This window comes from Pelophylax lessonae, assembly GCF_965119305.1.
Source record: "Pelophylax lessonae genome assembly, chromosome: 2".
In the NCBI taxonomy this organism is placed as follows: domain Eukaryota; kingdom Metazoa; phylum Chordata; class Amphibia; order Anura; family Ranidae; genus Pelophylax; species Pelophylax lessonae.
The window spans coordinates 100415076-100439905 of NC_138769.1; the positions used below are offsets into that span (position 1 = coordinate 100415076).

General features: G+C 43.6%; 1 protein-coding gene across 2 annotated transcripts in view; it reads right to left on the reverse strand.

The window, feature by feature from the left end:
- Positions 1–24830, reverse strand: part of CRYZL1 (crystallin zeta like 1) — a 49329-nt gene that overhangs the window by 17878 nt on the left and 6621 nt on the right. For both annotated transcript variants that reach the window (XM_082244911.1, XM_082244910.1), the window contains exons 3-8: positions 23643–23720; positions 19584–19656; positions 18046–18090; positions 12657–12725; positions 7717–7850; positions 2188–2299 (exon numbers count right to left, since the gene is read on the reverse strand). In XM_082244911.1, coding sequence (XP_082101037.1) covers positions 2188–2299; positions 7717–7850; positions 12657–12725; positions 18046–18090; positions 19584–19656; positions 23643–23720 — 511 coding nt within the window. The remainder of the gene's footprint in view (positions 1–2187; positions 2300–7716; positions 7851–12656; positions 12726–18045; positions 18091–19583; positions 19657–23642; positions 23721–24830) is intronic.

Consider the following 24830-nt stretch of genomic DNA (forward strand, 5'->3'; position numbering starts at 1 on the left):
CAGGAAGACTGGTCTGGTCTCCGCTCCCTCCTGTAGATTTCTGCATGCAGCCTGCGGTGGGTGGACCAGCTGAGTCCACCCACAGCTCTGTGCTGCACAGTGATGGGGTAATATCTGGGTTTGCAAAGGCAATTGGTGCACACATAGTGGATTTATATCATTTATGGGTATTGAGGAATATATTTAAAGGGGAAGTCCACCCTAACACTAAAATTGCTATGTCTACAGGCATCCATGATACAAAACTAACCTAACTAGTCTTCTGTAAAGAAGAAATTGCTATACATACCTCTTTTGGAGCCAATCTTGTCCGGTCTCCAGCTATGGAGAGGAGGCTATGGAAGCTCTTCAGAGGACACAGCCAACGGCTGTGAAATTAATGGGAAGTGACGTCACCCATAGACTTACTATGGGGCTTCCGTTGTCGGCTGTGTCCTCTGCACCCACCTCCACAGTGAAGCTGCCACTGACAGCTCAGCGTGGGACCAAATTGGATTGGCTTCAAAAACGCTATGTATAGAGATTTCTTCTTTACAGGGCTAGACAGGTTAATCTTAGATCATGGATGTCTGTAGATGTAGAGATTTTAGTGTTAGGGTAGACTTATCCTTTAACCACTTGCTGACCGCTGCACGACTATTTACTGCGGCGGTCAGCCGCTCCTGGGCAAACCGACGTAGGGCTACGTCGCTCGCCCAGGAGCCTGTAGGGGGCGAGCTCCCGCCCCCGCTCGTTCACAGTGATCCCCACGCGAGTGAGCGGCGGCTCCGATGTCCGCCGGTCACTCGCGATCTCCCGCAGGAGAGGGAGAAAGGCAGACGGCTGATGTAAACAAAGCCGCCTGTCATTCTCCCTGATGTAACTGCAGAGACTATACGATCCTGCTATGTAGGATCGTATGTCTCTGTGGTTACATCACAAGCCATGCCCCCCCCCACAGTTAGAATCACACCCCTAGGGATACATTTAACCCACTGATCACCAATAAAGTTAACCCCTTCCCTGCCAGTGTCATTTTTACAGTAACAGTGCATATTTCTAGCACTGATTACTGTAGTAATGTCACTGGTACTCCCAAAAGTGTCAAAAATGTCAGTCAGGGGTCTGATCTGTCTGCCGCAATGTCGCAGTCCCGCAAAAGAAAAAAAAAAAAATCGCCGCCATTACTAGTAAAAAAAAACCAAAAAAATGACATAAATCTTTCCGGTAGTTAGTGAACGCAATAACTTTTGCGTAAACCAATCCAAAAACGCTTATTGTGATTTTTTTTTACCAAAAATATGTAGCAGAAAACAAATTGTCCTAAAATGTTAAAAATTTTGATTGTTACATTTTTTTTTTTTGGAGAATTTCATATAAAAAAAATGTGAAAAATATTGTTATTTTTTCAAAATTGTCGCTCTTTTTTTGTTTATAGCGCAAAAAGTAAAAATCTCACAGGTGATCAAATACCACCAAAAGAAAGATCTAGAGAAAAAAAAAAAAGAAAAGAAAAGAAAGAAAGCTCTATTTGTGGGGGAAGAAAAGACATCAATTTCATTTGGGTACAGTGTTGCACGACCGCGCAATTGTCCGTTAAAGTCACGTAGTGCCGAATCGCAAAATAGGGCCTGGTCTTTGGGCAGCCAAATCCTCCGGGGCTTAAGTGGTAAAATGAACGCTTGTGGGCCCCGATTTAAAGTTTATCTAAAGCCAAAATATTTTTTTAAAGATGTGAATAGGGTGGAGAGGGATCAAAATATAAGTCAGGTTCCTTTTGCTGTCTTCTGTTCCCATTAGAGAGATTCAACCCATCTATTTGTTCAGGTCACCATTGTCATTGAGAGTGAAAGTAGTTGCCACCAGAACAGGATAAATATGAGAAATCTTTGAATTGGGGACACAGGCTCTGGAGACACCTGTCCAAGGGAGAATTTCTCTCATTTTGAAGATTTTTCTTCTCACTTCCTGTTGTGGCTATTGGACAGGAAGTGAATCTAAATCTCCCCAATGGGACACAGATGGCACTAGCAGGGGTTATACCCTCTTGTACCTTTTTCAAAATTAAAAAGAAAAGTTTTTGCTTTAGTTATATACTGTATAGAATCAATAACCAATTTTACATGTTGGAACTGTTAATCTTCAGATCCATTTCAAAATGACCATTACTACCCATGAGCTGTGTAATGTGCGTTTCACAGATCTCACCTACACCAGGTCTGAGCTTATCCAGGAACTGCTTGTCCTCCTCGCTGTTGGCCGTTGCGATCACCGTGGCTCCTCTGTGTTGGGAGAGCTGTATGGCCAGCGTGCCAATGGGCTATGAGAAAGAGCAAGACGTTCATTTACTTACAGTTTCCGTGGTCCTTCCCAACTCTGCTGTACAAAATGTGCTAAACCTGCACTGCTGCCGACAAGCTGCTGTAATGTGACTGTATACACATACTCTTATCTGATAATCTGCAGTAGATGACCAATGTGCAGAATCAAGGATGTTACCAGATATTAAAGCAGAACTAACCCCTCCTATCCTTTTCAGCCAAGGAAGCTGCCATCTTAGTTTCTGTTTGATTTACAACTGCGATAGTGCTGCACATGTGATCAGTTATGACACCCAGTGGGGTATTTAGGTTTTGTGCTGCCCTAGGCCTTACTATGTTTGCGCACCCCCAAATTTAAATATGACCCACCCTTCCTGTAAATGCCACACCCCCTTCCGGTTTATGACCCACCCTGTCATCTGTACACCACAGACCACAAGCACAGTCTATCGGTGCACATCAGCATAGCTTTATCAGTTCCCATAAGTTCAGTCTCATCAGTGCCTCCTCATTACTGCCCATTAGTGCAGCCTTATCAGTGCAACATATCAGTGTGCCCTCATCAGTTGCTATCAGTACAGCCCCATCATTGGCCACCAGTGTAGCCTATCAGTGCCCATTAGTGCAGCCTATCATACCAGCAGATAGCAGTGTAACTGCTTTATGGGGGTGCCAGACTGATTTGCCTCCTGGATCCTGCCCTCTGGCCCAATTCGTCCCATAATACTGGCACTAAACTAAAAGTGTAGCGTAAGCCAGCAGGGACCCTTTTCGCATGGGAGTCGGGAGGAGGCTGCTTTTTTTCATGTGGTGTGCAGCTTTTTTGCTGCCCCCCTGCAAAGTGCCGCCCTAGGCCTGGGCCTTGTCGGCCTAGGCCAAGATACAGCACTGATGACACCAGCCATTTGATAGGTTGACAGTTTGGTTGATAACACAAGCATATGTTACAGTTAGCATTTCCATCCTCTGAGGACATTCTATGGAACGAAACGCGTCAGCACGGGGCCTAGCAGTGAAGTCATCACGCCGGGTTGGTCCAGTGTTGTGGTCTGTACTTCATACACCTGTTACTTCTGCTCCTGTGATTATATGACTTATATTTTAATAAAGTAGTTTTAATGTACTTCATTATAGGGTCTCCTCTCCTTCCTCCAGAGATCGATCTGTATAATGATGGAGGATCGTTAGAGAATCTATTATCCTCCATGCTGGGAGTAACCTTGAGCCATCACATCAGATGATTGTATTGCAAGCTTGGTCAGACCTCTGTAATGTGGGGTCCTGGGCTCTGGTAAGCGAGTTGTGACGGTGTTGGTATCATGGTGGCTGGTGAAGGAGACTCTTTAACACTAGATTTCACAAGTGGATATATTTATTAATTTCACTATTGGACTTTTATGAGGACTCTTCACTTTTTTTTATATAATTGAAGTTTGCATGCTTTATATAAGCATAACAACGCAACACATTATGGGTATACACTCACCGGCTATTTTATTAGGTACACCTGTTCAATTGCTTGGTAACACAAATTGCTAATCAGCCAATCACAAGGCAGCAACTCAATGCATTTAGGCATCTAGACGTGGTGCATCTAGACGTGGTGAAGATGGCTTGCTGAAGTTCAAACGGAGCACCAGAATGGGGAAGAAAGGGGATTTAAGTGACTATGAACGTGGCATGGTTGTTGGTGCCAGACGGGCTGGGCTGGTATTTCAAAAACTGCTGATCTACTGGGATTTTCATGCACAACCATCTCTCGGTTTTACAGAGAATGGTCTGAAAAGACAAAATTTCCAGTGAGTGGCAGTTGTGTGGAGGAAAATGCCTTGTTGATGTCAGAGGAGAATGAGCAGAGATGATAGAAAGGCAACAGTAACTCAAATAAACACTCGTTACAACCAAGATATGCAGAATATCATCTCTGAATTCTGAATGCACAACACATCGAACCTTGAAGCAGATGGGCTACAGCAGCATAAGACCACACCCGGTGCCACTTCTGTCAGCTAGGAACAAAAAACTGAGGCTACAATTTGCACTGGCTCACCAAAATTGGACAACAGAGGATTGTAAAGACTGCCTGGTCTGAGGAGCCTCGATTTCAGCTGCGACATTCAGATGGTAGGGTCAGAATTTGGTGTAAACAACATGAAAGCATGGATCCATCCTACCTTATATCAACAGTTCCGGCTGGTGGTGTAATGGTGTGGGGGATATTTTCTTGGCACACTTTGAGCCCCTTAGTACCAATTGAGCATCGTTTAAATGCCACGACCTACCTGAGTATTGTTGCTGACCATGTCCTTCCCTTTATGACTACAGTGTACCCATCTTCTGATGGCTCCTTCCAGCAGGATAATGCACCATGTCACAAAGCTCAAATCATCTCACCACTGGTTTCTTCAACATGACAATGAGGTCACTGTACTCTAATGGCCTCCACACTCACCAGATCTCATCCAATAGAGCACCTTTGGGATGTGGTGTAATGGGAGATTCACACCATGGATGTGCAGCCAACAAATCTGCAGAAACTGTTTAATGCTATAAGGTCAATATGGACCAAAATCTCTGAGCAATGTTTCCAACACCTTGTTGAATCTATGCCACAAATAATAAGGCAGTTGTGAAGGGAAAAGGGGGTCCAACCCGGTACTAGCAAGGTCTACCTAATCAAGTGGCCGGCGAGTGTATATTAGTATTGATATCAGAGTATTGGGATATCTATGAGTGCTGCTTTTTTATTATTTCACTGAGCTGCACATTTTTGTTTCACATAAATTCTCCAGCAGTTTTTGGCTTTTAAGATACTTTGCTAGACATACCTTAAGGAATTTTAGGGCAAGGCAGCAGCTAAGGAGTGGTGACATGACTCATTGCATTCATCTGTTCATGATGTCATAGCTGACATATTGTAGGTATACAGTGCATCCGGAAAGTATTCACGGCGCTTCACTTTTTCCACATTTTGTTATGTTACAGCCTTATTCCAAAAAGGATTAAATTCATTATTTATCTCAAAATTCTACAAACAATACCCCATAATGTCAATGTGAAAGAAGTTTGTTTGAAATCTTTGCAAATATATTAAAAATAATAAACTAACAAATCCCGTGTACATAAGCATTCACAGCCTTTGTTCAATACTTTGTTGAAGCACCTTTGGCACCAATTACAGCCTCAAATCTTTTTGAGTATGATGCTACAAGCTTGGCACACCTATTTTTGGGCAGTTTCTCCCATTCTTCTTTGCAGGACCTCTCAAGCTCCATCAGGTTGGATGGGGAGCGCCGGTGCACAGACATTTTCAGATCTCTCCAGAGATGTTCAATTAGGTTCGAATCTGGGCTCTGGCTGGTCCACTCAAGGACATTTAAAAAGCTGTCCCATATTTTGTTATCTTGGCTGTGTGTTTAGGGTCTTTGTCCTGTTGGAAGATGAACCTTTGCCCCAGTCTGAGGTCCAGAGCACTCTGGAGCAGGTTTTCATCAAGGATGTCTCTGTACATTGCTTCATTAATCTTTCACTCGATCCTGACTAGTCTCCCAGTTCCTGCCGCTGAAAAACATCTCCACAGCATGATGCTGCCACCACCATGCTTCACTGTAGGGATGGTATTGGCCAGGTGAAGAGCAGTGCCTGGTTTCCCCTAGAAATGACGCTTGCCATTTAGGCCAAAGAGTTCAATCTTTGTTTCATCAGACCAGAGAATTTTGTTTCTCAGGACCTGAGTCCTTCAGGTGCCTTTTGTCAAACTCCACTGAGGAGTGGCTTCTGTCTGGCCACTCTACCATACAGGCCTAATTGGTGGAGGGCTGCAGAGATTATTGTTCTTCTGGAAGATTCTCCTCTCTCCACAGAAACAAAAATTGCTGGAGCTCTGTCAGAGTGACCATCGGGTTCTTGGTCATCTCCCTGACTAAGGCCCTTCTCCCCCAATCCCCCAGTTTAGCCAGGTGACCCGCTCTAGGAAGAATCTTGGTGGTTCCAAACTTCTTTTATTTACGAATGATGGAGGCCACTGTGCTCAATGGGACCTTCAATGCTGCAGACATTTTTCGGTACCCTTCCCCAGATCGGTGCCTCAATACAATCCTGTCTCTGAGGTCTACAGACAATTCCTTGGACTTCATGGCTTGGTTTGTGCTCTGACATGCACTGTTAACTGTGGAACCTTATAAAGACAGGTATGTGCTTTTCCAAATCATGTCCAATCAACTGAATTTACCATAGGTGGACTCCAATCAAGTTGTAAAAAACATCTCAAGGATGATCAGTGGAAACAGGATGCACCTGAGCTCAATTGTGAGTGTCATGGCAAAGGCTGTGAATACTTATGATTTATTGTTTGTACAATTAGGAGGAGAACAATGAATTTAATCCATTTCAGAATAAGGCTGTAACATTACAAAATGTGGAAGAAGTGAAGTGCTGTAAATACTTTCCAAATGCACTGTATGTCTGACCAATTTTTGTAGGTTTTGCATGGAGTGGGAAAGAATTAGAACCCCTAAAAAAAGTTGTTGCTATCGGGGGGCTCCGTTTAAGAGATTTCTCCTCTCTTACTATCACAGTGACAACGACTTTCCTAGATGGTCAGGAGGGGCAGCTGCCCTGGGCACTGTGGTATCATGTGAGGTGGGGGGCAGGGGATAACAATTGTTCTTGGAGGAGAATTTTGGGGAGGTGTGCTTGGTGTAGTGATTTGAGGGCATTTGTGTTGGGAGAAGGGATGGGGTAAGAAGATTTGTGCCAGGAGGGATGATTGGGGGTATTTGTGCTAGAAGGGGAAATTTGGGGGGGATTTGTGCTAGGACAGGGGAACGGGGAGAATTGGTGCTGGAAGGGGGGGGGGATTTGTGCTCAGAGGGGAAATTTGAGGGATAGAGGATTTGTACTAGGAGGGGGGGGGGGGGATTGTTTTTTTTTGGGGGGGTGGATTTATGCTGGGGGCATATGGGGAATGAGAGGATTTGAGTGGGGGGGGAGCAAAGATTTGTGCTGAGAAGGGGATTTCAGCAGGGGGCATAATTCTATTGGGGGAGGGGGAATTTATGCTTGGGGGGAGGTAAGCATGCAGATTTTTTATTTGGGGGGGGGGGATTTTTGCTGGCACTTGGGGGGGGGGGTTTCACTTTGGCACGTTCGCCCTGGGCTCTAGATGACCTTGTCCCAGTGCTAACAGGAAGTTAAGGGACCATCTCTCTAATAGAGCCCAGCATACCAGTAAAGCTTAGCAGGGGTTCTAATCTTTCCCCACTCAATCCTAAAAAAAAAAAAAAAAAAAAAGTTGTCTTTATATACACTTTAATTCCTTGACTCTGCACATTTGTCAGCCAGAAGAGCACAGGGTGAGCACAGCAGTACATGCTACCTGCAGTGATGCTTTGTATAGAAGACTTGTATTACATACACTTGCTCCGTCCAGAACCAGCACAGATCTCCCCGGTGCCAGGTGTGCCAGTGAATGCAGGGCTGTATACACACACAGTCCATCCCGTATGGTGCCCGCAGCCTCCGCCCAGCTCACTTTCTCTGGTTTGTGAACTGAAAATACCAATGCACACAGTGGATGGTTAATAATTAATGAGAAGCTTCTTCTCTGTCCCACATACAGTATAACAATGGCTTCCAGCATCAGTACACACAGTGAATGCTTACAGTGATATATTACCAAAAGCAATTATTGGACAACAATGATCTCTTTACTGCAGCCACATATGCAGACTTGTTTGTAAGGTGTGATTATTGTACAGTCTGTGCCTCCTTCACATCAGGTCACTATCTAAATTCTAACAATGTGTTCAGAGTCTCCTGTGGACTTACTCCACATGTTATGGAAATGCCCCAAACTGTTTAGGTTCTGGTGTAATATTAGTGAATGCTATTAATCATGCCTATCAAACCTGTATAGATCAAGATATACTTTTTGGGATATCTCGATGAAGAATGTTGAAGCACTATGCAATTCGGCTTTAGTAACATGTACACATGTCCATAATATTATAATTTATGATTTTGTGTTTCAAACTTTATCATACCCGAGATGTTATAAAGAAGAACGCACGGTAAAATAAAAATCATATGTAAATAGTTGGTTTGGGCTGCTCGTCCTTAAGAATTACATGCAAAATAATGGTACCGCTTTCAGCACCTAAAATTTGAAATAATCATACCGCCAGGGAGGTTAACATACTTGCACCCCATTGACACCTGAGACCTTGTAACACTAATGAGTCACATGACACCGGGGAGGGAAAATGCCCAAATAGGCCCAATTTGGACATTTCCACTTAGGGGTGTACTCACTTTTGTTGCCAGTGCTTTAGACAGTAATGACTGTGTGCTGAGTTATTTCGAGGGGACAGCAAATTTACACTGTTATACAAGCTGTACACTCACTACTTTACATTGTAGCAAAGTGTAATTTCTTCAGTGTTGTCACATGAAAGATGTAATAAAATATTTACAAAAATGTGAGGGGTGCACTCACGATACCGATATTTTGGTCACTACGTATCGGCCGATATTTTGTACATTTAAAGTTTTGAAAAATAAAGACAAATTTTTACACAAATCTGGTACTGAACATATTAATTTTTGTTTAATGGCTGGCTGGCACCCTGTGGTGGGTGGGTGGCACAGGGCCTGTGGGCGGCTGGCTGGTATAGTGCCTGTGGCTGGTACGGGGCCTGTGGGTGGCTGGCTGTCTGGCACCCTGTCTGTGGGTGGCTGGCTGTCTGGCACCCTGTGGTGGGTGGGTGGCTGGCACAGGGGCTGTGGGTGACTGGCACAGGGCCTGTGGATGGCTGGCTGGCTGGTACAGTGCCTGTGGGTGGCTGGCTGGTACCGGGCCTGTGGGTGGCTGGCTGGTACAGGGCCTGTGGGTGGCTGGCTGGCTCGCTGGTACAGTGCCTGTGGCAGGCTGACTGGTACAGGGCCTGTGGATGTGGGTGGCTGGCTGGCACTGGGCTGCTGTGGGTGGGTGCATGGCTGTGATACACTCCCGCGAGACTAGTCCTGACTCCAGACAAGGCTGCCCAAGGCGAGGGAGGCTGCCTAAAAAGGCAGAATGACGTCACAAAAATAACGGCCAGTTCCGGGGCCGATACTGATATATCGGGGAAAGTGCATATCGGCCCCCCAGTCTATCCCTACTTCGGACCCACTTTTATTTAAAGTGGTTGTAAACCTCAGACAAGAAATATGAACAGAGCATATCCCATAGTGTGTAATTGTCTCAATCCAGAGCACAACGTGTCATTTCTGTCTGCTGCTTCATTTCTTTCCTATCAGCATGAATCATTTCTGACAAGTTATCCTGACACCAAGAGATAGAAAGGTGACAAGGCATGAGAGCCTGTGATTGACAGCCTCAGCTCTGTTCCTGTGTGCTGTGTGAAGAGGTTGTGTTTCTTCCCTTCAATCAGCATTCAGTGCTCTGTTCACTGTGCTATGCAGTGCCTAATTTTAGCTTTCTGCTTTCTGAAAGCTCAGACAAGCTGTATAAATTCTGGACTTTAAACAGATGTAGAGAAGAGAAAATTGCAGATAAACAGGTACAACTTATATAGGAGGCTTTGTTTAATCTCTGTGTATCACCTGAGGCCAGTCACTTCACTGGGTATGTAAGGGTTTACAACTACTTTAAAAGGAAAAGTTCAAAAGTAACTTCCCAGCATTACCCTCACAGGGGTCTTCAACCATAAAACATAAATTTGCCAGCCTCCTCGCTATCCAGTCTTCTTAGTCCCAGAGCCTATCTATACGCACACATGCACACATGCACACACTACTTAGTCAGCTTTTTGACATATAAAATGCCCACTTGGGCTGCACTAGCTCCTGCCTAATGACCCACCATCTCTGAACACCCCTCAGCCGATGGCATGGTCCAATCTGGCCATCTCTCCATGAAGCCAGGGTTGACACCCTCCCAATGTCTTTCTCCACACACATTTGCTGCTCTTGTGGCAGCTTATCCCCAGGTGAAAGGAACAGTGAATAAGCTCTTTGATTATCAAGGCTGTGCACATCTACACACTCAGACTGCTGGTCTCCTGCAAGCTGTGGACACAAGGTTAGCCGCCATCACCCTGCCAATACTCTTCGAAGACTCTAGACTCCAGAAACCAATCCAGGAGGAAACTATAAAACCAGCTTTCTCTGCTCAGAACAAGCATTCTGGAGTCCCTCAACATGAATCAGTAAGAACCCTGTGTGACACATACTCTAATTTATACTGTGGCAAGGCAAAACATTGTCACAATATACTGTAAATCAGTCCCCCCCAAAACTGTGGCCCTGGGGCCAGATGCAGCTCTTTGCTTGCTTTTATCTGGCCCTTGGGCCATTATTCCTGCCATTGAAACAAACAATGGGGCATAACTCCTGCAACAATGGGGTACTATTCCATCCACTGACACCAAGGATGGGGCATAATTCCTGCCACGACAACAAAAATGGGGCACTCCTCCTCCAACGGACACCAACAATTTTTCCCCCTAATACAAAAAGTTTTGGCATTGTTTACTCCCACTGGGCACAGTCCGCGCCCCCTAAAGTCTGAAGGACAGTGAACTGGTCCTTTCCTTAGAAGGTTTGGATTAACCAACAAGTTGACAAGTTCAGTTCCACAGGTTATTCGAAAGTCTTCACAAAAAAAAAAAAAAAATGATCTCAAATAGAACACAGGCAGAACTTTTATGTGGAAGTAGCCCTGCAGATCTGTAATACATTGGCAGGATGTGCAGCATGTTACTCTGCAGAGCACCAATAATGTATCTGTACTGTAGCTGGGGAAGACTGATGACCCGGGCAGAATGTCCAGGAAAGCCAGAACAGGACAGAGATGTGAAAAGGGAAGTACAGGGTGTAACCTCAGCACTAGATAAACAAGACGTGGACATGAAACCACATACAGGAAGGATGGGGTCCTGTTATTATACAGAATAAGAGATGGAATACTGGAATAATAATGGAGAACATCAACACATATAATACAAAAGACATAATAAATTGCCCATTTTGGAAACAGAGCTGCTTGTGGATGTGCCTGGCAGCACCTCTCCAGTGGAGGATTTTAAATCATCCTGGGTGGCCATCTACTTTTCCAGGTATCTACTATTTGCCTTTACAGGCTGGAATGAAACCAAGATGGCAAGTTATGCCTCGTTTCCACTGAGCGGATCAGTTCGGGGCGGTTCGGTACGGTACACTATTTTGAGTGTTTCTATTATGAAAGTGGCCCATACAACCGAACCAAACCGCACCATTCCTGGTCCTCCTTCAGATGTAGGGCCATAGGAAATAGTACGGTACGGTTAGGGCGGAGCTACTGGCGTAAAATGATAAATTCCACTGATTGGTGGACAGGAAAACGTCAATGCTCACATCAAACAAAAGCACAAAACAAACACCACGTTTTGTGTGAACCCTGCATGGCCCCTGGCGGTCCCACTTGCAGTGAAAACGCTCACCTGAATAGGCCGGACCATTCTAACCCTTCCAAACTGTACCGACCCGAACCGTTCCGCTCAGTGGAAACGAGGCATTAGCGTTGTTGGGGTACAAGCGGCATCAGAGTGCTTTAAAGTATAACTAAAGGCAAAACTTTTTTTTTAGTTTTGGTAGAGTGGAGAGGAGAGGAATTAGAACCTTTGTCAGTTTTTATTGCTGTCTGTGTCCCCTTTAGGGAGATTCACCCAATCTATTTGTCCCGATTACCATTATAATTGAAATTGAAAGTGAAAGTAAAAGAAAATCCCAAATTTTGGGTTGTCCCAAGGATATTGATAGAGGGGAAATCTTGCAAAGGGAACACTAGTTTTGGTGACCTGGGGGTCCCCAAGGAATTCTGTTTGGCTATGGGACAGGAAGTGAAGGGAAACCTCCCCAATGAGACGAAGATGGAGAAAAAAAATCTGACCGGTTATAACCCTCCCTTATTCTATCCAAAAGAAAAAAAAAGTATTGCCTGTAGTTCTACTTTAAGTTGGCCATACACTAATAGAATTTAGATTAAAAACTATTGTTTGTGGAATGTTTTGGGGTCAAAACGATGTTAATTTTCAACTGCAGTAATGAGAAAATTCAAAAGAGCAGAATGAGAAATTTTCTTTAAGGCTCGGTTCACACATGCTGCGGCCACGGCTCACAGCAGGGGTTCCGATGCGTCTCTGTTCACCGATTCAGGTCTGAATTTTTGCCTGAATTCGCATCTGTATCGGAACCAAAGACGCACAGGAACCCTTTCCAATAGCAGACCACAGCTGCCCCGGAGCTGTGTGAACCAGCTCTATTGACATCCATTAAAAGGAATCCCAAAAGCACAGTTCAACAATCAGCACTTACCCAATTGATGTTCATGAACCCAGACGACTTCACAGAGACCAGAATCTTCAGAGTCAAGAGGCAAAATTCCTATTGGGCAAAGCAACTAGTTAAACATTGGGCAATTTGTTGAGGCTCTCTTTTGAGCTACACACAAAGTAAAATAATGAGATAAGAAATAAAATTGTGATGAATGGTGACTACCCAATATCAGGATTGATAATCATCTGGGAGCAACTTGAGGATAAACTGATACTTTAGTTGCCGTGCGGGAAACTGGCTTTGAGCAGTCACAGTTTTGTGCTAGTCCATCCTGTCCGCATTGCGCACTAGCAACCATTCATTGTCCCTTTATTATATGTTGACAGTCTATGCAGAGGAGATGCTGCTAATGATATTCTATAAATTTGGACATGATGATGGCTTATGCATAAGCCATGCCTGCCTGGTCAATACTTTTCCTCGTCTTTTATGACTACAAGGAGCTAAAGCATTAGGACTGAATCTGAATTTTTATATTTTGATAAAAACTCTTAACTTTTTTTTTTTTTGGGTGGTAATTGACATCTTGGGCACTGGGTGTAAATTCTATTTATCCCCTTATTGTGTATGCCAAATTGCTGCACTAAATTGTTTATCTTGGGGGTCATGGTAATTATACACAGTAGCAAGTATAATGTCTGGACTTTGTAAGTGTGACAAAGACAATGTTGTCTTTTTAATTTTGGGTTTTGGTGAAGAGTGCTATCTTTTTGACATGTGTAAAATAAACCTTGAAAATTGACGCTATATGAAGCCAATTGGCAGCAGCATGACTAAAATCAGCCATAGATGGGTCGAGTCCCTGCTGAAACAGTCGAGATTTGACCCATCTATGGGCGGGCTGGTAGTCTGGAAGCTGATCCGTCGATTAGCTTCAGTACAACCAGCCTGTTGGATTTTTTGAATGCGATCACTGCCAGTGGATATAGCAGCCTGTAGTTATCATTGTGTTCTGCTGGCAAGGAAGGCCCCCCCGCCAGCAGGACACAATAGCACAGTGGGGGGTATAAAGGCATTAGGACATTGATGGTATTGCCATGACAACTACGTACAATTTAAAATGATCATATTTTATTACATATTATATAAAATCATTGTTGCGCTAACAGGAAATCAGATTTAACCCTATGTTCACACCTATGTGCTTTTTGGTGCGTTTTGCAATTTGCAGAAATGTACCACAGTCCATTTAACATGGTTTCTTATGGCACATGTTCACATCTATGCGTTTTTCAGTGGGTGCATTTTTGGAAATGGTCGGGGACTTTTTTTTGCCGCAGAAGATTGCATTTTGGGTGTAATAGACTTCAACGGAGTCACACCAGAAACACAAGTGTTTCTGCATTTTGTGGGGGCTTCGTTCCCTTTAAAACACTGTATATAGCTGGTTGTTAAGGAGTGGGTCAGGAAGTTGGCTGCAGCATCGTCAAAGTGTTACTAAACCCACAACAGTAAAATCAGTCTGTATATGCAGTGAAGCATGCTTGTTATACTGTCTGTGGAACCTAAGGGGTTAATCATTTGCATTGTGTAAAAAGGCTGTTTGATCCTGTCTTTTCTGATCCTCCTCTTCTTCCACTGTGTCCTAATAATTCCTGATAACACAGAGTCTATGGAGTCAGGCTGCACATGCTCAGTGTGTTGTGTATTGCTAAATAGGTTATTTTTCCTTGGGAGAGTGCATGTGATCAGCACAGGGCCAATCATTACTGTCCAGACAGAGGGTCAGGGCTCTTGCAGTCTCATAGGACAGTCAAAAAACTCCTCCTACAAGCTTTACCAAGTGCTTGGCTGGACCCTGATAGAAGTCACAAGACTGCTTTATACTACAGTGGGTACGGAAAGTATTCAGACCCCCTTAAATTTTTCACTCTTTGTTATATTGCAGCCATTTGCTAAAATCATTTAAGTTCATTCTTCTTCCTCATGAATGTACACATAGCACCCCATACTGACAGAAAAACACAGAATTGTTGACATTGTTGCAGATTTATTAAAAAAGAAAAACTGAAATATCACATGGTCCTAAGTATTCAGACCTTTTGCTCAGTATTTAGTAGAAGCCCCCTTTTGATCTAATACAGCCAGGAGTCTTTTTGGGAAAGATGCAACAAGTCTTTCACACCTGGATTTGGGGATCCTCTGCCATTCCTCCTTGCAGATCCTCTCCAGTTCTGTCAGGTTGGATGGTAAACGTTGGATGGTAAACGTTGGTGGACAGCCATTTTTAGGTCTCTCCAGAGATGCTCAATTGGGTTTAAGTCAGGGCTCTGGCTGGGCCATTCAAGAACAGTCACGGAGTTGTTGTGAAGCCACTCCTTCGTTATTTTAGCTGTGTGCTTAGGGTCATTGTCTTGTTGGAAGGTGGCCCAGTCCGAGGTCCAGAGCACTCTGGAGAAGGTTTTTGTCCAGGATATCCCTGTACTTGGCTGCATTCATCTTTCCCTCGATTTCAACCAGTCGTCCTGTCCCTGCAGCTGAAAAACACCCCCACAGCATGATGCTGCCACCACCATGCTTCACTGGTGGGACTGTATTGGACAGGTGATGAGCAGTGCCTGGTTTTCTCCACACATACCGCTTAGAATTAAGGCCAAAAAGTTCTATTTTGGTCTCATCAGACCAGAGAATCTTATTTCTCACCATCTTAGAGTCCTTCAGGTGTTTTTTTAGCAAACTCCATGCGGGCTTTCATGTGTCTTACACTGAGGAGAGGCTTCCGTCGGGCCACTCTGCCATAAAGCCCCGACTGGTGGAGGGCTGCAGTGATGGTTGACTTTCTACAACTTTCTCCCATCTCCTGACTGCATCTCTGGAGCTCAGCCACAGTGATCTTTGGGTTCTTCTTTACCTCTCTCACCAAGGCTCTTCTCCCCCGATAGCTCAGTTTGGCCGGAGGGCCAGCTCTAGGAAGGGTTCTGGTCGTCCCAAACGTCTTCCATTTGAGGATTATGGAGGCCACTGTGCTCTTAGGAACCTTAAGTGCAGCAGAAATCTTTTTGTAACCTTGGCCAGATCTGTGCCTTGCCACAATTCTGTCTCTGAGCTCTTCAGGCAGTTCCTTTGACCTCATGATTCTCATTTGCTCTGACATGCATTGTGATCTGGAAGGTCTTATATAGACAGGTGTGTGGCTTTCCTAATCAAGTCCAATCAGTATAATCAAACACAGCTGGAATCAAATGAAGGTGTAGAACCATCTCAAGGATGATCAGAAGAAATGGAAAGCACTGGAGTTAAATATATGAGTGTCACAGCAAAGGGTCTGAATACTTAGGACCATGTGATATTTCAGTTTTACTTTTTTAATAAATCTGCAACAATGTCAACAATTCTGTGTTTTTCTGTCCGTATGGGGTGCTATGTGTACATTCATGAGGAAGAAGAATGAACTTAAATGATTTTAGCAAATGGCTGCAATATAACAAAGAGTGAACAATTTAAGGGGGTCTGAATACTTTCCGTACCCACTGTATATTATATTTACTAAAATTATTGCATTTCCATGTTTTGTGTACTGTAGGAGATCAGATATTGTGAATGCAGAGTCCTGGGTTTAGTAACACTTTAACAACCGATGAGTCATCAGCTGTCACCGGCCGATGCCTGCTGGGCGATGTCACAAGGGGTGGGGCCACCAGGTGACGTCAGAAGTGGGCAGTCGGCGGTTAGCTGAGTGCAGAGCTCTTTTTCTTTTTTTTTCCTAGGTCTGGTGGTGCAGGGGACAGCGTGATTGACAATGGATCTACATCAAGGCACGTTATTTTTTGATTTTTAATAAAGGAATTGTCAAAAACGGTTTGTGTTTTTTTTCCTTCTATGTGATACTTTTTGGGGTAAATGAGTAGAGTTACAAAATACCATATACTCATTCCCATGGGGGGGGGGGGGGGGCAGGAACTGGGTACCTCCTTGCTAAATGGGGCTTCCAGATTCTGATACGCCTCCCGTCCGCAGGCCACCACAACCACAGCCCAGGGTTGTGGGGAAGAGCCCTTGTCCCCATCAACATGGGAACAAGGTGCTTTGGGGTGGGGGGCAGGGCATATGGCCTGGTATGGTTCAAGAGGGAGCGCTCGCTTCTCCTATCCCTTTCCTGCATGTTCAGATAAGGGTCTGGTATGGATTTTGGGGGGGACCCCGCGCCAATTATTTTATTATTTTTTTATTCTGGAAGGGCGGGTCCCTTCCAAATCCATTCCAGACCAGAAGCGCCTGGTATGGATTTGGGAGGGGACCACATGTTTTTTTAATGAATTTTTTGTTGCCGGCAATACTTTTTTTTTTTTCATTCAGCTATCAGCTTAAAACACCATATGCACTATAATGCATTGTCACAAACACCATATGCACTATAATGCATTGTCACAAACACCATATTCACTATAATGCATTGTCACAAACACCGTATGCATTATAATGCATTGTCACAAACACCATTTGCACTATAATGCATTGAATGCATTGTCACAAACACCATATGCACTATAATGCATTGTCACAAACACCATATGCACTATAATGCATTATTTTATGGTGGTGAATATGGTGTTTGTGATACACGGTTACCCTTGTTGTACAGAGCCTCACTTCCCTCTGCTCCCACACTCACCTGTGAGACCTCCCTTTGGTGCTCCTGTGTGTGCTGGGTCTGGATTAGTCATTAGGTGAGCACTGTTTAATCAGCCCTTGTGTACGGCAGCCGGGCCGGGTTCTGTCAGACGAGTATGCTGGAAAACCAGGAGCAAACCGGCTCCTGATCAGCACTGACCGCAATGTTCTGGCGGGGGCCGTCCCCCTGTCAGAACACAATAGCTCAAGCAGGGGATATCGCTGTACTACATTGGACTGTAAACATTGGATTGTTAGTAGAGCGGCTCCGACCAAAGCGGTCAGTATTTTTTTCATTCAACCCACTGGGTTGAACGAAAAACACTGATAGTGTGTACTAGGCTTTACATGTATATGGTGGCCTAGTGACAGACAGGCTGTGATGCTGCCTTTCTGCCTTGGGCCTGTGTCCTAATGGGGATGGTCCACATGCCTTCCTCTGTGTTTGGTTTGGGGCTGGAAGTGCGGTCCCTGCCATTCCTTTCACAAGGGATGCACAAATTATATCACCCAACGCCCGGGCCATGCATTTCCGGGTGCCGGTCAGGTGTTTTTGATATGATATATTTGGTTCTTGTCATCTTATGTGTAAATTTAGGATCAGTTTTTTCATTTCCATTTAAAGTAAAGCTTTGTTGTTAGTTAAAAAAAACTCCTAACTTTTTTAGCTGGCTCCTAGATTCCAAGCAAATCTGTCAAGGCCTGCTCTATAGGGCAAGATAAAAAATACAGAAATAGACACAATATCTGCTCTTACCTACAGCCTCATCATCTGGGTGGAAAAATGACACGTTGGATCCCACTAAAAAAAAAAAAAAAAAAAAATCAACATCTGTAGAATTACAAAGATAGCTTGGAAAAGCAGACCATCAGTTATGTATTAATGCCCAACTACAACCAATATTTTTTCACAGATGAATAGCGTGGAGAATGGGTGCCTCTTCCAGGCATTTCTTGCTGGCTGTATCCAATTTTGAGTGATTTATCAATACTTTCCTTCCTGCTGACCACACAGGAAGTGAGAGCATTTACCCAACATTTACCAAAAAAATGATGTTCCAAATACTTCCCCTTGCTACTAAAAAATAAATAAAGTATTGCGGTCTGTGTTCTCAGTGCAAAAACCTGCCTTAAATCTGGCCATACATTATACAATTTTCTTATTTAATTTCCTTTAGATTTACCTTCAATGATGTAGTGAAAGGGCCTGCCAGATTGCATACAAATTGAAAGTGTTTAGGTTTGACCTCATATTATATGGTTTTGGTAAATCTATAGGAAAACTGTACAATGCATGGCCAGCCTAAATCCTGCCTGGTGATATCTTAGGAAGTGAGAGGAAAAACTCCTCTAAGGCCCCTTTCACACCTTATGCAATCTAAAAGTTGCGCGATTTTTTCCCCGCGATTTTACAGCGATTTTGACCAGACTTGAAGCAATGCCTATGTCTATGGACCTAAAAAATGCAATAAAATCGGCCCAAAGTAGTGAAGGAACTACTTTGATGTCACACAGATATGAATGGTACTCATTGGAAATCATGGAGTACGACTTGTCATGCGACTTTGCAGTCCCAAGTCGCAGGACAAGTCGCACAAGTGTGAAAGGGGCCTAAAAGTAATTACAAATCCTTAAAGAGGAAGTAAACCCTCCTCTGCAAGTTGTACCTATAGGTAAGCCTATGATAAGGCTTACCTATAGGTAGTGTAAATATCTCCTAAACATGTACCGAGATATTTACCCTACATGCAGCCAGTGATGTCACTGGTGCATGCACTCTGAAGGAATGGCCGCTCGTGCCGTTCCTTCAGAGCCCCGTGCCGTGACTGTCGGCTCCCACGCGTGTGCGCGGGAGTGACGTCACCGTGGCTCCGGCCGACTGAACATGTCGCCCGTCATAGAGGTAAGCGGGCGGCACGGCGGGGGCTCGTTCTAAGGTAAGTATTTCATAATGAGCTAGTATGCGATGCATACTAGCTCATTATGTGTTTCTCTTTCGGGGTGCAAAAAATAAAATAAAATCGGGTTTACAACCTCTTTAATGTGTTATTGTCCCTGGAACAAAAGAGGACGGGAAATCTAGTGGTGCCAACTGTCTAAGAAGGCATTTGCTTCATTTTGGATGCATTTTCTCTCACTTCCAGTTGTGTTTCTGCAACAGGCAGAAAAAGGAAACTCCCCCAACAGATATTTTTTCATTTGTCTGTAAAGAAAACATTCTGGAAAATAGTTTAAATTCAACATAAAAACAACAAGATTAATACACATTCGTGTTATGTGTCTGTCATTGCTCACCCTCTAGGATTATGCCAGCTATTTCTCTTCCCACTGCTACAAACTCTCGCTCTGGATACAATTTTGAAATAAGCTAATAAGGAGACAAAAGAAAAATTTTGAAGTCCACACTCTCTATACACTAAAATGCACAGATTTTAAAGTGAATCTGTTTTGCTGACATGTGAAGGGGCTTCATATTAACCACTTAATGACCAAGCCTATTTCTGACACTTGTTGTTTACAAGTTAAAATCAGTATTTTTTGCTAGAAAATTACTTAGAATCCCCAAACATTAGAAATAATTCGTTTTTTTTTTAGCAAAGACTCTGGAGATTAAAATGGCGGTCGTTGCAATATTTTTTGTCGTGTGGTATTTGCCCTGCGGCCTTTCAAACATAATTTTTTTGGGGAAAAATACATTTCATTGCATTTAAAAAAAAAAAACTAAAGAGTAAAGTTAGCCCCAAGTTTTTTTTTAATATTGTGAAAGATAATTTCACGCTGAGTAAATAGATACCTAACATGTTAAAGTTTAAAATTGCACACACACGTGGAATGGCGACAAACTACGGTACTTTAAAATCTCCATAGGTGACGTTTTAACATTTTTTAATGGTTACCAGTTTAGAGTTACAGAGGAGGTCTTTTTCTAGAATTATTGCTCTGGCGATCGCGGCGATACCTCACATGTGTGGTTGGAACACTGATTTCATTTGCGGGCGTGACTTACGTATGCGTTTTCTTTCGTGCACACGTTCTCGGCGATTGGGGGGCGCTTTACACTTTAAAATTATATTTTTCCTATTTATTTTATTTTTACCACGATTTAAAAAAAAATAAAAATCTGATCACCATTATTGCTGTCACAAGGAATGTAAACATCCCTTGTGAAAGTAATAGGCAGTGACGGGTACTCTTTATAGAGTGATCAGGGGTCCAAAAGACCCCAAACCCCTCCACTGCACTTCAACATATTCAAAATGCCAAAATACTGACCGTTTTTTAAAATCTGCGTCATTAGCAGCCGAGTAAACCGGAAGTGACATCACTTCTGGGTTACTACATCAGAGATCCAATCAAAGCCAAATCAGGCTTTTTTCGGGACTCCAACCAGCTGGCAGATGTGTCGGTGGGATGGAAGACCTGGGCAGAGGCGCAGAAGGCGACGGGAGGGGATTCCCCTCCTGGTGGCTGGGATAACGGCCGAGCGGGTGCTGCTGAGCCGCATCAGCTGTTATCTCTTGAAAGCCGACCGCCGGCTCTAAAAAAACGGTACCGGGTTGATGTCTGCAGCTGCCGGTACAACCAATTTCACAAGCCGACATACAGGTATCTCGGTTTGCGGGAAGTGGTTAATGCATAATGTTTTCTAAAGCCTTATTGTGCTGCCTTTATTAAGAAGGAGCAATGAGGGGCAGAGATTACTACTGCTTTAACCAGTTCTGGACCAGAAGGATTTGCCCCCTTAATGACCAGGCCATTTTTTGCGATTCGGCACTGTTACTGTTACGGAAAATTTTGCGGTCGTGATGCTGTACCCAAATGAAATCAATGTCCTTTTTCCCCACAAATAGAGCTTTCTTTTGGTGGTATTTGAGCGATTTTTATTTTTTGCGCTATAAACAATAAAAAAAAAAAAAAAAGTGACAATTCTAAAAAAAAAAAAATATATATATATTTTACATTCTGCTATACAACATTCAAAAAAATAAATAAAAATCCACATTTTTCATCTTTTTAGGCCAATTTCTATTCTGCTACATATTTACTGAAAAAAAAAAAAAAAAAAAAAAAATCGCAATAAGCGTATATTGATTGGTTTGCGCAAAAGTTATCGCGTCTACAAACTAGGGGAAAGATTTGTGTCATTTTTGTTTTTTTACTCCTAATGGCAGCGATCTGCGATTTTTTCCAGGACTGCGACATTGCGGCGGACAGATTGGACCCCTAAATTATATTTTTGACACTTTAGGGGGGACCAGTGACATTACTACAGTAATCAGTGCTAAAAATATGCACTGTTACTGTAATAATGAAACTGGCAGGGAAGGGGTTAACCAAAGGGCGATCAAAGGGTTAAGTGTGAGCCTAGGGGAGTGTTTTCCAACTGTGGGAGGAGGGACTTGTGAAATGATCACAGAGACCTGTGATCCTATATAGAAGGATCAGAAGGAGCTCTGTGATCATTTCAGAGAGAAGAACGGTCAGCCGTGTGTACAACAGCTGACCGTCCTCTCTTATCGGGGAATGATCACGGGTGCCCGGCGGCAATCAGTCCGGCGGTCCCGAGGATCAGCATCCCCACTGCTCGCCCCCAGGATCGCTCCCGTGGATCGCCGTACAGGTACGGCGATTCGCACAGCCGAGCCAGCCTGCCACAGTATATATGTGGCGGGCGGGCGGCAAGTGGTTAAACAATATTTCTGTCCCGGGGTTTCCCTAGGAAACTTGAGAAGGTCTGGCACTTGTGGACAGATTCGAAGTGTACAGCAGATGATCAGGAGCCCGCAGACTGAATTCATTCCCCCCTATTAAGGTTTAGTTTATGATATGAACAAATATATTCTCCTGCAGAGACTCACATTACATTTGTTCAGGTAAGATTCTAAACACGAGTTAATATTCTTCCGATACATTATCCTGATGGTTGAGAGGGAACAGGAATCTCCTTATAATTCATCAACTCTTAAATTGATTTTATAAGAGAATGACTGAGCGAGGTGTATGGAAGGGGCGTTGTTGGGTTCTATTTATAGGAGGTGTTATTAGTAGCTCTATGTTTTATGTATTAGCCAAGGAATGCCCATAGTCTATGTTTTGTACCTATACATCTCAATTTTTCACTAAAAAGACATTTAAAAAAAAAAAACAAAAAACAAAAAAAAAAAAAAAAACAAAAAACAAAAAAAAACCAATGTTTCTGGGTCTGAACTTCATTGAGATGTAGCGCCCTCCTAGGTAGGTGCTAGAGTGAGTGTATATCGTTTTTGGTTTCTCTGCCTAACAGGGAGACATCTAGGCAAATGTATATGCTGTCTGCTTAACAGAGAGCTGTGATTGATTGATAGAGTCTGCTCAGTGTGTTCTGGTGCTGCCCATGCGGTCTTGAAAATTTCACACTGGTCTGGTAGCTAGTGGATGTACTGGACAGTGGGAGGAAACCATGCAGATGAGGGCATGGATGTCTATACAGCCCTGGCCAATTAGATGGGGATGTGCCCCAAGGCATGCTGGGTAACTGTATTTATATCTGAAGAGCACATGTGCTCTGGGTCTTCCTCTACAGAGAGAGGTCCAGGAGGGGAGGGGCGGCTGCCCCTCCTCAATGCAGGCTGTAATGTAGCCTCAGGAGGTCTTGAAACACTGAAGCTGCAACCCATGGTTTTTGAGAGAGCTGAATGAGGGAGGATGTCTGCTGATCCTGTCTGGTACTACTGAGGAAGGCTGCCGGGTATGCTTCAGGAGCCTTGTGAGTACAGACTCCCACAGGGGATCACTGGGACTGCTAGAAGTCAGCTGCTGGGTGCGCGCTAAAGGGGCGCTGGCTAGTGTCTTGAAGAGGCAAAGTTTACATAGTTCTTTTAGCTACAAGGGACTCGTTCAACCCATATAGGCACTGTATGGTCCAGCTGATGATCAGCTACACAGTTTTATTGAGAGAATTGTCCTCACCAGTAAATAGTTAATTTGGAGTATCCTACTAATGCCCTTCTCCTATCCAAGTTCTCCAAATAAGACATAAAAACAAATCCCCTAGAATGGTCTTGGGAGACAACAAGCGGAGGAGTGGGTGCACCTGGTTTGTGAAAATACGCTGTTGCTGGCTTTATATCAACAGTGGGAGGCTCGGGCACCAGTAACTCAAGCAGATCCAGCGGGGTAACGCTGATTGGTTGCTTCTGCCTAAGTAGCCAATCATTGCCTGCTGTCCAGTAGGTGGGTGGAGCTGGGAACACAGGTACAGGGCATACCACCAAATTCCTCAAGAGACATAAGTTTTTTGTGGATGATATTAAACCTGCCAACATTTGTGCAAAACTGAAATCCAAACTGACAATTTTAACACCAAGTAGTTACCTTTGTATTAATCGGACTCAAGGCACAAGCTTTCACTTGCAGCTTCACATGATAATCACTTGGAGGCGGGGCTGGTTCCTGAATAAAATACATATTAAAATAGTACAGATGAACAGAACAGATCCCAGAACATAGGAAAGTAATGGAATTAAAAGCAAGCCCCAGTTTAATGGAAAAAAAAAATAATAGTGCCCAGACAAAGTCAAAATAAATAAATGATGCAGGTGAACAAAACAGGTCACAGAATACCAGAACATAATATAAATTAAAACTCAAGTCCAGTTTAATAAAAAAAAAATAAAAAAATCAGTGCCTAGACGAAGTCAAAGTAAAAAAAAATCATGCAGATAAACAAACTGAAATGTAATGGGACTAAAACACATCCAGTTTGTACTGCAATACTCACCTTCAATCCAGAGCTACCCCGCATGACTCAAGGTAGAGCTGGTTTTTCAGATTAAATGATGCCCATGGTCATTCAAATCACTTCCCTTCAGCCCAGGACATCAAGAACCCAGTAATGGCGCAGAGAGTGGCACCACATAATTATGTTGCAGCTTTCAGGACCCTCCAACTGGAGGTGGAATAGGAGGAGGAAGAAGACCCATAGGGGTCGATTTACTAAAACTGGAGAGTGCAAAATCTGGGACAAGTGTGCATGGTACCCAATCAGCTTCTAACTTCAGCTTGTTCAATTAGGCTTTGATTTAAAAACCTGGAAGCGGATTGGTTTCTATGCAGCGCTGCACCAGATTTTGCATTTTCCAGTTTTAGTAAATAAATCATATAATGTCACGTGACCAAACCCAGGGCATCTGCCAGAGGTGTGCCAGCGATAGAAACTGCCATACTGTATTTCTCTTAGGAGAGGTTTACTTTGGGTGCCATGAGCATCAGATGAAGACTTTTTGGACAGATTGGGTAATGACCCAACGTCAATGCGGCAACACAGGACAGCCCCTAACTTTCACTTTTTGGTATCAAATTGATCAGGCTGATTAGAAAATCTTCCCCAATTGCATCTATAGTGCTCTGATTCAGAGGAGAAACTGGCCCAGGACAAACTCATTGATGAGACCCACCCAATGACAAGATGAAGAACAGAACCTATGGGTGCCTATGCTAGATCTACTATGCATAGATGCATTCTATATTCTCAGGTTAAAGTGCAGTGGATGTTCAATTGTG